At 43.0% G+C, this 12,379-nt stretch overlaps 1 protein-coding gene across 1 annotated transcript in view; it reads left to right on the forward strand.

Annotated features, from left to right (window-relative positions):
- Ube2r2 (ubiquitin-conjugating enzyme E2R 2) overlaps positions 1-12,379 on the forward strand; it is a 57,350-nt gene that overhangs the window by 36,567 nt on the left and 8,404 nt on the right. Inside the window, exons 2-3 of the mRNA NM_026275.4 lie at positions 1,454-1,540; positions 10,658-10,755. Coding sequence (NP_080551.1) covers positions 1,454-1,540; positions 10,658-10,755 — 185 coding nt within the window. The remainder of the gene's footprint in view (positions 1-1,453; positions 1,541-10,657; positions 10,756-12,379) is intronic.

Consider the following 12,379-nt stretch of genomic DNA (forward strand, 5'->3'; position numbering starts at 1 on the left):
ACATGATGGGCAGGAGGACTGCAAGCTTGAGGCTAGCCTTGGCTACATAGCTATAGCCTGTCTCCAAAAAAGGCTTCATCTATATATGTATATAATCAAATATTATGTTAACACTAATAACCACACTCAGAGGATACATTATTTTATTTGTTATAAAAATATGGACTACTTTATAAACTGTGTATCTTTTTTTGGGTAGGGGCCATGTTAATCTATGTACGATACCAGTGTTAGTATATGTACTGCCAAACAAGTACTTTTCTAGTGTCTAACGTAGCACCAGGCTGGCTTCAAACTCACTGTACCACTGAAAGTGACCTTGACCTCTAGGTTGGCTACATTTATCTCCCAAATGCTGGAGTTAAAGGTGTGTCCCACCCTGGCATGCTGTTTGTGGCTTTGAGACAGTCTTAAGTGGCCTAGGCTGGCCCAGCATAAGGATATTTTATAGTAAAAAAGTTCATGATATAATATAGGCAAAACCAGAATATAGAATTCTGTATGTCTACTTGTTAATATTTCCTTTTGAGTCTTTTTTTTTGTTAACATAAATGTACTATTGTGACATTTTAATATACATACCTTGTTAAATATTGTTCATTTTTGCCTCTTTACTACCCCCATGTCAATTTTCTTGTTATGGGTGCTTGGAATTGAACTTAGAGCTAGAGATTGAATGGTAGGGAATACATTCCTAGCCTGCTTAAAAACGTGTTTAGTTAGAGTAGCTACACAGTTGGCTCCGTGGATAAAGCACTTGTTGCTCTTGCAGAGGACCTAGGTTTGATTCTCAGTTCCCACGAGGTGGCTCACAGTCATCCATAACTCCAGTTCCAGGGCCACACTCCGTCTTCTGACCTCTGCAGTTACCAGGCAAACATGGTGCACATACAGACAGACTTTCAGTACAAACATAACAAATTTAAAATTATGTGTTGGGGAGCTGCATGTGAGTTGGCAGAATGACTTGGGTTTGGTGGGGAGAGGAGAAGAGAGCATGTGGGAGCCACTGAGGTCAGCCTCGCTGTTCCTGAGTGGGGAGATAGTGCTTGCCCGATGTTGGTAAAAAGAGAACATGTATTTATTCTGTATTATTTACTAGAAAACTGTATTGTTTTGTTTGACATAACAGTAACAGTAGCAGAGAATGAGGACTAGCATGGGAGTAGAGTGTGCACCTCTGTGTGCAGTGGTCTGACCCCACTGTGTGCATGGGAACAGCAACCTCAGTACTGGGCGTACCCTTTCCTCAGTACTGGGCGTATCCTACCTTTCATTCTTTTGAGTTGGGGAATTTAACATAGACATCAATTTTTGATGAGATGCTAAAAGGACATGCTAATAACTCTGACATAAATTATTAGAAAGGAACTTTGTTTGTTTGGGATATAAAGGAATGAATTATTAGGCAAACGAATAACTTATTTATTAGCATGTCTTCTTTTTCTTTCAGGCACATATTAAGTTTCCTATTGATTACCCATATTCACCACCTACCTTCAGATTCTTGACCAAAATGTGGCACCCCAACATTTATGAGGTAAGAGATATTTGTCATAACTTTCTCTGTGCTTTTAGTTTTTAGATTAGTTGTTTAAAAAGAGATGAGGATTTTACCAGTCAAGGTCCTGAGTTTGATCATCAGCACCACATAAAATAAGTTACTTGGGCTAGAGGGCATGGCTTAGTGGTAGAGCATTTGCTTAGCATGCACAAGATCTGAATTCGGTCAGAACACCACAGCCCCTGCCCACCTCTAAATTGAAGTGTATATCTTAGTATATCTTAGTAAATTGTGTTGTGCTGTAATCACAGAGAGATATTCATGATTTTTGCTCTTCTACTTTGTAGTATCTGGCTTAATAATTTAAAATAAGGGTAGTTTTATAATATGTAGTAATTATACTCCAGTTAAAGATGGAGTCTTTGTAACTCATTGCTAAGATTATAATGCACATGTGTTAACAATTACATTTTAAAACTTTAGTAAAGTATTATAAGTGTGTTGTGTGCCTGTCCTCTAACTTCAGAGCAAGGGTCACCTGTTGCTGTGAGCAGAGACTCAGCTTTTTGGGGGGATTTCTCCTACTTGATGTAGACTGGCTTCCTTTCAGGAGTTACTGCTGAGCATATGAGCCTCTTTTGGAGTAAATCCAAGGCGAGGTTCTTCTGTGGACACATCTGTGTGCCTGAAGACAGCATTTCTGCTAGGACTGTTGGTTGAAACATGAAACACACTTAGCTTTGGGCTAAATCAAGACAATACTGAGTAATGTGTTAGCCTTTCCTATGAGGTGTCTTCATTGCCTTTCCTTTTATATTTGAGACCAGCTTTCCTAATGTATTTTAGGCTGTCTTTCCACTTGTCCTTGGAACCTCCCACGTGGGGTTCTGGGCATGCACAGTTTTTGTTTTTCCAGCCAGAACAAACCTAACAAATGGTGATGTGTGGTTACCTCTTCAGAAGCAGCCTCCTTTACTGTTTAACCTAATCCTAAGGACCTGCATGCTCAATGAGCAGAGGCACCGCAGCTTGAGTTTATAACCTACATGGTGCATTGTGGATGGAGAGAACTGACTCTTGAGAGTTGTCCTCTGGTCTTTACACGTACCATGGCACCCCTCCCTCAGTAAATACATACATGTCAAAAAACAGCAGCTGGGGCCAGCATCGTGGCTCTGCCTTTAACCGCGACAGAAGCAGGTGAGTCTCAGTTGGAGGCCAGTCATGACTACAAAGAGTGTTCTGGGATAGTCAGGGACACAGAAAAACCCTTTATGGGATGGCCCAAAAGGAAGTAAACTTTACTGTAATATTTGTGAATTTAATTATTTTAAAAATACTATGTAAAATTAATGAAGATGAAGAAGGAATATAGAAAGAAAGAAATTTATTTTGAGCCATAGAGATGAGTCAGCAGTGAAGAGCGCATACCACTTTCGCAGAGGGGCCCGGTTACGCTCCTGTTGTTGTCAAGTGCAAGTGCAGAACTGTAGCACCAGCTCCAGGGATCTGACACCGTAGTGTCTGCAGGCACCTACGTTCTCATGCATATAACTGAATCCTACATACTCAGAATTAAAGATGCATCTTTAAAAACAAAATAAATTTAACACGGACCTGCCGTCAGTGATTATACTGTACAGTAAGATTCCTTTCTGCATGGGGCTGGAGAGAGGACTCAGTGCTTAAGAGCCCTGTGTGCTCTTCCAGAGGTCCTGAGGTCAATTCCCAGCAACCACATGATGGAAAAAAAAAAAGAAAAGGGCTAGAGAGATGGCTCAGTAGTTAAGAGCACTGTCTGCTCTTCCAGAGGTCCTGAGGTCAATTCCCAACAACCACATGGTGTCTCACAACCATCTGTAATGGGATCTGACGCCCTCTTCTGGTGTGCAGGTGCACATGCAGACAGAGCACTCATGTAAAATAAATAAATCTTTTGAAGAAAAAGAAGACTCCTTTTGTACTATTCCGTACTGCTAAGAATTAGAGCTGTAACAGGATATGATGGTGTGCACTGTAATCCTAGCACTTGGAAGGCAGAAGCAGGTGGATCTCTGCGAGCTTGAAGTAAGCCTGGTCTGCATAGAGAGTTTTCTGGTTATATGTTTTGTTGTGCTCAAAATTATACAGTTGGAGTCCTATTGAACTTATAAACACTATTGTGTTCATACAGATGATTACAAACCTTACAGATAGGATGACTCAAAATATTACTGTTCACTACCACCCCCACCCCACCCTGCAACCTCCATTTACAGTTTATGGGAGAGCCTGGTATCATGAGAGGCTGAGCCCAGGAACTAAAGGCCAGCATGGACAAAACAAACCAGGCATTTGCTGTCTTGATCTGCCTTCCTTCCCTCCCCCTGTCCATCTGCTTACATTGCCAGAGTTGGACTTGAACATTCTCTTGCTGCAGCTTGGGGCCCCTCCCTGTGCCCAGCCTTGGCTGTGGTGGTGTTGGTAATAAGACCATTGTTATGTAGTGACTTCAACAGCAGCAGAACTTAGAACGTGAGGCAGACAGAGCACATTTTTGCTTCATTTCTCTTGATTGTTTATGGTCATTATATTGGTTTTGCTAAATTGAGTTATTCTCTATGTAGTAGGATTATCTATTATCTTATAGAACTTCTAATTTCTCTAAATATTAATTTCAATGATTTCTCTTAATTAGGAGTCAACTGACAAAGCTAAGGCTGGTACATTAGGATTTATTACACAGATTGTACTGTTGCAGTCTTATGACCTTTTAAACTAGAGAAACTATTACTATCTCATTATTATTAAACTCATAGAAAATTTAAATACAAAATTTTTTTAAATTAAGATTTAGTGTAATATTTATATAAGCTTTGTTTTCATTGTCCAAATGTTTTAGCCACATTAAAAACCATTTAGATAGGGCTGGCGAGATGGCTCAGTGGTTAAGAGCGCCGACTGCTCTTCCGGAGGTCCCAAGTTCGGATCCCAGCAGCCACATGGTGGCTCACAACCATCCGTAACAAAATCTGATGCCCTCTTCTGGAGTATCTGAAGACAGCTACAGTGTACTTACATATAATAAATAAATAAATCTTTTAAAAAAACCATTTAGATAAACTCTTTTTTTTTTTAAAGATTTATTTATTGATTATATGTAAGTACACTGTAGCTGTCTTCAGACACTCTAGAAGAGGGAGTCAGATCTTGTTGGGGATGGTTGTGAGCCACCATGTGGTTGCTGGGATTTGAACTCTGGACCTTCGGAAGAGCAGTCGGGTGCTCTTACCCACTGAGCCATCTCGCCAGCCCCTAGATAAACTCTTAAAAATGATTTTTGCAGCATCTTTAGATTTTAAAAAAGTTACATGGGACTAGAGAGAGTTGAGTGGTTAAAAGCAGTTGTTGCTCCTGCAGGGGATCCAGCTTTAGTGTTCAGCACCAGCATGATGCAGCGTCACAGCCATCCGTAATTCCAGTTCCAGGAGACCCAGTACTCTGTTCTGACATCTGTGGACACTAGGCACACATGCGGTCCACAGACACATGAAGTAAAGCACTCATAGACATAAAGTAAAATGTAAAGGCTTAGGAAAGGTTACAGAAACAGTTGATACTTTGGATATTTTGAGGCCGTGTCTCACTGCATTGCCCTGGGTAACAGCAGACTCTCGCATCTCTGCTTCGTCTTACCCAGTACTAAATATAAATATAGTGGGTACTGGTAATTGAACCAGGGTTTCCTGGAAGAGCAGCCAGTGTTAAGTTGCTAAGGAACTACCTCTACTTTGTTGTAAGACTGAATGTTGAAAGAACTCACTATAGAGCCTTAATGCTGTATTCATTATCCTGTGTCTATAGAGGGAAGCCAAGGCAGGAACTGGTCGATGCAGAGGCCATGGAGAAAGTCTGCTTTCTGGCTTGTATCCCACGGCTTGCTCAGCCTGCTTTCTTATACAGCTAAGGACCACCTGCCCAGGGGCGATACCACCCCAGCCCAACACCCACATCCATCAGTAGTCAAGGCGATGCTGGAAAACCTTGTCCACAGAGCAGTGTGGCCTCGCCCGTGCCAAGCTGACATAAGAGTCAGCACAGTGAGATGTGACAGTCTCATTATCAGTTGCATTTCCATGAACAAGCAAACAAAAATGAACAATGATAAAAAAGTATTCAAAAACTGCTCAGAAATAAACTCTAGAGGCAGAGAGAGGCAAGAGGATTCCTGCGTTTGAGGCTAGCTCAGTCTGTAAAGCCCTTTAGGGAATTTTTAAAAAACTCAGTAAGAAGATTAACCTAATTGAAAAATAGCCAAAGTTAGCCGCAAATGTATACTCAGGCTGAAGGAGAAGGGTTACCAAAGCCCGGAGTTTGAGGCCCACTGGACAACTACCTGTTGGAGAGGAGACCCTGACAGTTAATGAACTGCTGTGAGCATCAAACCCACGGTGAGACCTCACACCAGCATAGGGGAACAGCGTCTGAGCAACAGAGAACAAGACCTGGAAGGCTGGGAAGAAGGGAAATGCCACACACGCTGCTAACTCACTGAGCAGCGCATCTGCTCATAGGAAAAGCTAAGTGCCGGTCTCGTAGCTAACCACAGTTCCGGTCTAAGAGCAAGAAACAAATACTCAGTGTAGGCAAGCACAGCACTGCTCACACCAGTGTCCCCCATCAGGACCTACAGGTCAGACTTAGCACATCCGTGCAATGGGTAATTTTCAAGCACTGGCTGCAGAGTCTGAAACATGCACGTAAGTGAGAGGAGTCAGAGGAGGGTGGCATAGTGTATGATTACGTTTTATTAAAGGTCCAGGTAGTCAACAGAAAAGCAAGATGGGAGCAATGGGAGCCTGGGAAGGCAAAGGAGTGGGGGAAACCACCAAGCAGAGTATTACAAACTGGTGTGGTAGGCGTGTTGATTGCGTGGTAGGTTGCTTTTCTGTGGTGGGCATGTTACTACTGAGCTCTCCTCCTAGTCCAGCGTCTTCCCTCCCCCTTTGCTGACATTCTGTTTGCCTGCTTGAGGTTACTGTAGTGATGACAGACAGGTGTGCCTCTCACTGTGTAAACTAGGCTTCTGCCTTTCAAGTGCCACCATGTCCAATCCAGTTATTCCAGCCAGCCATGGTTACCTAGGCCTTTAATCCCAGTACTCAGCAGGCAGAGAGATGTGTGGATCTCAGTGAGTTCAAGTCCAGCCTAGTGCAAATAGAACTCCAGGCTAACCCAGGCTAACCCAGGCTGCACGACAAGACCAAAGTTTAATTTAATAAGTGAAATTCATCTAAATTTATTAAAAAGGATACGATCTTGCCTTCTACAAAAGTAGTTTTGTGGCTAGAGGTGGAGATGCATATCTTTTATCACTAGGCTCTAGTGAGGCAGAGGCAGAGGCAAAGGCAGGTAGATCTCTGAGTTTGAGGCTGGCCTAGTCTAACAAAGTGAGTTCAGGACAGCCAGGGCTCTGTTACACAAAGAAATCCCGTCTCAGGAAAAAAACTAACGAACCAACCAAAGAGTAGATTTGTGAGTTTGAGGACAGAGAGACACCCTGAATAAAAAAAAAAACAAAACAACAAAAAAGTATCTGTTAACTGTACACAGCGGGTTTCATACATGGACATAATTTTACCACACTCCCTTCCTACTCCCCCTCGTCCGTCCCACTGTTGTTCTTGAATTCCTTTTCTCGGCCCAGCTAGTCCTTGTTCTACCCTGTCTGCTGCTGCTGTTGTTGCTTTTTTGTCGTGGTAAATGGGTGGCATACGGTTGCTTACAAGTGCCTGGACACCTTACTACTGGTGCCGGCACTTTAGCATTGGAGAAACTGTCTTTTCCTCCCTAGCAACCATTAATTATAAAACCTCAAGGAAGGGTGGGGCTGACTGAGCTTCCGCTCTTTGAGTGACAGGTAATCTCCTGTAGGGCTTTTGAAGTATTCATAGCTGCTGTGAGTTCAAGAGTGCACCTGCTACTCCATGTATAGAAGAAAGCATTCCAATCTCCTAGAGATTGCTTACAGCCTTTCTGACCCTTCCTTCTGAGATGTGCACTTGAGGAGGGCGCTATAGGTGCCCTGTCTGTGACTGAAGTGTCACTTGTCACTTGTCCCCTGCACTTCACTCAGTAGCCAGCCCTCTGCTCCTGTCTTGGCTCAGCTTAGCTCAGCTCTGCCAGAGCTGAGGGGGAGATGGGGAGGGGTTCAGGTCAGTGTCGGCCAGGCGGGTCCATGGTGTGTGGGGTGCCCTTGATGGGGAAGGCTCCGTCCGCTGTGTGTGAGGTGCCCTTGACTGGTACTCCTGGGTTCTATAAGAAAGCAGGCGGAGCAAGCCATGAGGAACAAACCAGGTAAGTCGCAGCCCTCCATGGCCTCTGTACCAGTTCCTGCCTCTTGGGTTCCTGCCCTGACTTCCCCCGGTGACGACAGTGATAAGGAAGTGTGACTAAATCAGCCCTTTCCAGGTTGCTTTTGGCCATGCTGTTTTATCACAGCAGTAGTAACACTGGCCAGGATTTATAGACATGTACTTTTTTTTTTTTTTGAGACAGGGTTTCTCTGTATAGCCATGGCTGTCCTGGAACTCACTCTGTAGACCAGGCTGTCCTCAGACTCAGAAATCCGCCTGCCTCTGCCTCCCGAGTGCTGGGATTAAAGGTGTGCACCACCACCGCCCAGCTGACATGTACATTTTTAAAAATGTTTTTAAAAAACATTCACTTATTTATTTTATGTATTTGAGTACACTGTCACTGTCTTCAGACACACCAGAAGAGGGCATTGGATCCCATTAGAGAAGGTTGTGAGCCACCATGTGGTTGCTGAGATTTGAACTCAGGACCTCTAGAAGAACAGTCAGTGCTCTTAACCACTGAGCCATCTCTCCAGCCCAACATGCCCATCTTTTTAAAAAAACATTAAAAAAAAAATTCTCATACATTGCAGTTGTTCCTCCTGGTACATACATATAATTTAAGAAATTAAAAACAGGGCTGGAGAGATGGCTCAGTGGTTAGTTAAGAGCACCGACTGCTTTTCCGAAGGTCCCGAGTTCAAATCCCAGCAACCACATGATGGCTCACAACCATCCAAAATAAGATCTGATGCCCTCTTCTGGGGTGTCTGAAGACAGCTACAGTGTACTTACATATACTAAATAAATAAATCTTAAAAAAAAAAAGGAATTCAAAACAACACAATTTTAAGATGCCTTGCACTGGGGAGATGCCTCAGTAAAGTGATAATTGTGCAAACGGGAGGACTTGAGTGCTTATCCCCAGGACTCCTGTAAAGAGCCAAGTATGACAGTGCAGCGCACATCTGTAATTCAGTGCTGTGTAGGTGGAGGTTCCCTGCTGATTTTTAGCTAAGCAGTGTAGTTGACTATCTCAGTGCTCACAAAATAAAGTAGAGATCAGTTGAAGAAATGACATGATGGTGACCACCAACTCCCTCACACAGGCTCACTCATATTCACACACATGTACAAACAAGTGTTTTGTTTAATTTTTCCAGACACAGTTTCTCTGTGTAGCCCTGGGTGTCCTGAAACTCCCTCAGTAGACCAGGCTGGCCTCAGACTCAGAGATGCCACCTGCCGCTGTGTGGGCCCCACACCACTGCTTCCCAAGTGCTGGGATAAAGAGCTTATGCTGCCACCGCCTAACCATCTGTATTTGTTTTAAATTCGAGTTATATATACAATAATTTTATACTTCACACATATATATATATACATATATATATACACACATATACAAACATATATACATATACACATACATACATACATGTGTGTGTGTATGTATATATAGATATCAGTTCAAAAATCTTAACTCTTATCTACCATCCTTGATACTTAAAAAACTGCTGGTCAGTGGTGGGGCACACCTATAATCGCAGCATTCAGGAGGCAGAGGCAGGTGGATCTCTGTTGAGCTTGAGCTCGGCCTGGGCTACAGAGTGAGCTCCAGGACAGCCTGGGTTACACAGAGAAACCCTGTCTTGGGGGAAAAAAAAAAAAAAAAAACCAGGAAAAAAGAATGTAGGGGGAGAAAAAAAAAACAAATGACTCTATTTTACTTAGCCTATTATTTTCTATAGTGTGTATGCATATTTATATACTTGCCTGTGGCCTGTGTGTTTGAAATAATCTGAATGTACTTGTTAGATTAGATCTTATAATGTTTATGCATTATGCAAATTATAATGACCACAGCAATTAGTTTGTAACCATATATTTAGGAGTTATCGTGCTTGTTTGTTTTTTTTCTGTTTGAGAAAGATGGTGCTACAGACAGGACATACATCTTGGAGACTAGCCCATCTGTCTTGTGGCCTGGAACTCAGTATGTGTATAGATGAGGCTATTTCAGACTTGGAGTGGCCTCTTGTCTCCTCAAGTGCTGACATGTGCTGCCATACCTGGTCCAAATAAAAGTTAATAATGTTTAATTCTTCTTTAACTTAGAATTTGAACATGGAGAAAAAAAAATTTTTTTTTTCCGAGACAGGGTTTCTCTGTGTAGCCCTGGCTGTCCTGGAACTCACTCTGTAGACCAGGCTGGCTTCAAACTCAGAAATCCGCCTGCCTCTGCCTCCCAAGTGCTGGGATTAAAGGCGTGTGCCACCACGCCCGGCCGCGAGAATTTTTTAATTAAAAAAATTTATTGCTAAAAATTTTTTAAACAAAAAATGATGTGTCTAATTTTATCACATTTTTTATTTTTGTTTTTGTTTTATTAAAGTCAGGTTCTTACTATGTAGCCCTAGCTCATTTGGGATTTGCTGTATAGCCCAGGCTAGCCTCAAACTCACATATATCTATCTACCAAGTGCTGGAGTTAAAGGCATGTATCGTCATTCCTGCCTTTGAGTGTGTGTGTGTGTGTGTGTGTGTGTGTGTGTGTGTGTGTCTGTCTGTCTGTCTTTCTGTCTGTGTGTCTGTGTGCCTGTGTGTGTGTTTCTGTGTATGAGTGTGTGTGTGCACATGCGTGCACATAGTTACATTTGTCTTGAGACCCGGCGTGACTATGCAGCCCATCTCGGCCTCATACTTGAGATGCTTTTGCCTCAGCCTGAGTACTGGGATTGCAGCTGTGTGTGGTCACACGTCGCTCATATCAGTTTCTTCCATATTTACTGAATATTGTATTATTGTCTTGTAGAATGGAGATGTATGCATTTCAATTCTTCATCCGCCTGTAGATGACCCGCAGAGTGGAGAGCTACCCTCTGAAAGGTGGAACCCTACTCAGAACGTTAGGTAAGGTGTGCAATATGAAGTGACTCTCACTCTGCTGTGCCTTGCTTTCATTTACTCTTGGGTTAATTAGTTGGTTCATTTTTTTGAGGCAAGGTTTCTCTGTGTAGCCCTGTGGCTGTCCTGGAACTCAATTTGTGGACCAGGTTGGCTTCGAACTCACTGAGATCCCACCTGCCTCTTCCTCCTCAGTGCTGAGATTAAAAGTATGTGCCACCAGTAACCTGGCTATTTTTTGAGACCAGCCTCAAATTCTTGTGCTCAAGTAAACCTCTTACCTCAACCTCCCAGATAAACAGGGAGTACAAGCCATCTGCTCCTTGAATCTTCTTTTGGGTGTATGTGCTGTGTCTCATTCTGTTTGCGCCTGTGGATAGAATCTTTGATAGTTTTCTCCCTGGCTAGAGCATGAGGGTGTGTTCCAGGTTTCGAGGTGAAGGTGTATCCTGGTGGTCAGCGGGCTAAGGAATGCCACAAAATTCACACCACACAACAGACCTCATACAACCGAGTTATTAGAGGGTTGGGGCATAAGTGGGAATAAGAAAGAGAGCAGGCTGTGATGGCTTGGGTTTATAGCAGGGTATGGGGACATGGACGTAGGGAGAATATGCACCAGTGTGGACAGTGGACACATGGCATGGGACCTGATTCTGGTGTGTGGGTGGTCTTGGCTGCCTGACACATGCCTCTGCATCACTCGGAAGGGTGGGCTCCCTGAGCAGTGGTAGTTGGGACTCGGATTTCCCTATCTGCTTCTTCCTCTTACGTTACAATTTACTCCTCATTAGATCCCTTAGCTTTTGTGTAAATTGTTTAATTTTTATTCTCTCTGTGTGTGTGTGTGTGTGTGTGTGAACTATGGAAATCAGTTCTCTTTTTTCCATCATGTGGATTCCAAGATCCCAGTTTTGTTCATCAGGATGCAAGCTCCTTTTTTGCTCAACTTGCCAACCCCACCTGGGTGATTTTGAGGAACTTAGGCACACCCTACTAGTTATAGTTTTGATGAAGTAACAAATATACTTTTTGGACAGTGTGGTGGCACACACCTTTAACACCAGTGCTCTGGAGGCAGAGGCAGCTGGATCTTGGTGAGTTTGAGGCCATCTTTTTGAGACCAGGGTTTTTCTACGTAGCTCTGGCTATCCTAGAACTTAGTTTTTAAACTCTGTACTTTTGTGCATTTAACCAGGGAATCCTTGTTTTTGCGTTTTATGCTAGGAATACACCAACAACAGTTGCAACACTGCTCAGCAGGAACTGTTAAAATGACACCGTTGCTTTAGTAGCAGTGAGAGAAACTCTAATATGTCAGCCATCTAAACTACTATATTTTGCCATGTGTTGCCCTGTTCTACCAGTTAGAACTGGATTCTTTCCCCGGTGTCCTCTTTAAATATCTTCTTCATGTTGAAACATATAATGAGGACAGTTTAACTGGGCTATCTTTGCTATTATTGTCGGCCTTTTCAAAGAATCCCTTCTAATTAGCAGAGTCAGGGTAGAATATAAGCTAATGTCAGTGATAGCAGCAGTGTGTGGCGTTTACTGCTGGCAAAAGAACCAGGTTATACTAAACCTACAAATAAATCCCAGCTACAAGTTCCCGTGTTAAGTCAGGTTT

This window comes from Mus musculus, chromosome 4 (genome assembly GCF_000001635.26).
Source record: "Mus musculus strain C57BL/6J chromosome 4, GRCm38.p6 C57BL/6J".
In the NCBI taxonomy this organism is placed as follows: domain Eukaryota; kingdom Metazoa; phylum Chordata; class Mammalia; order Rodentia; family Muridae; genus Mus; species Mus musculus.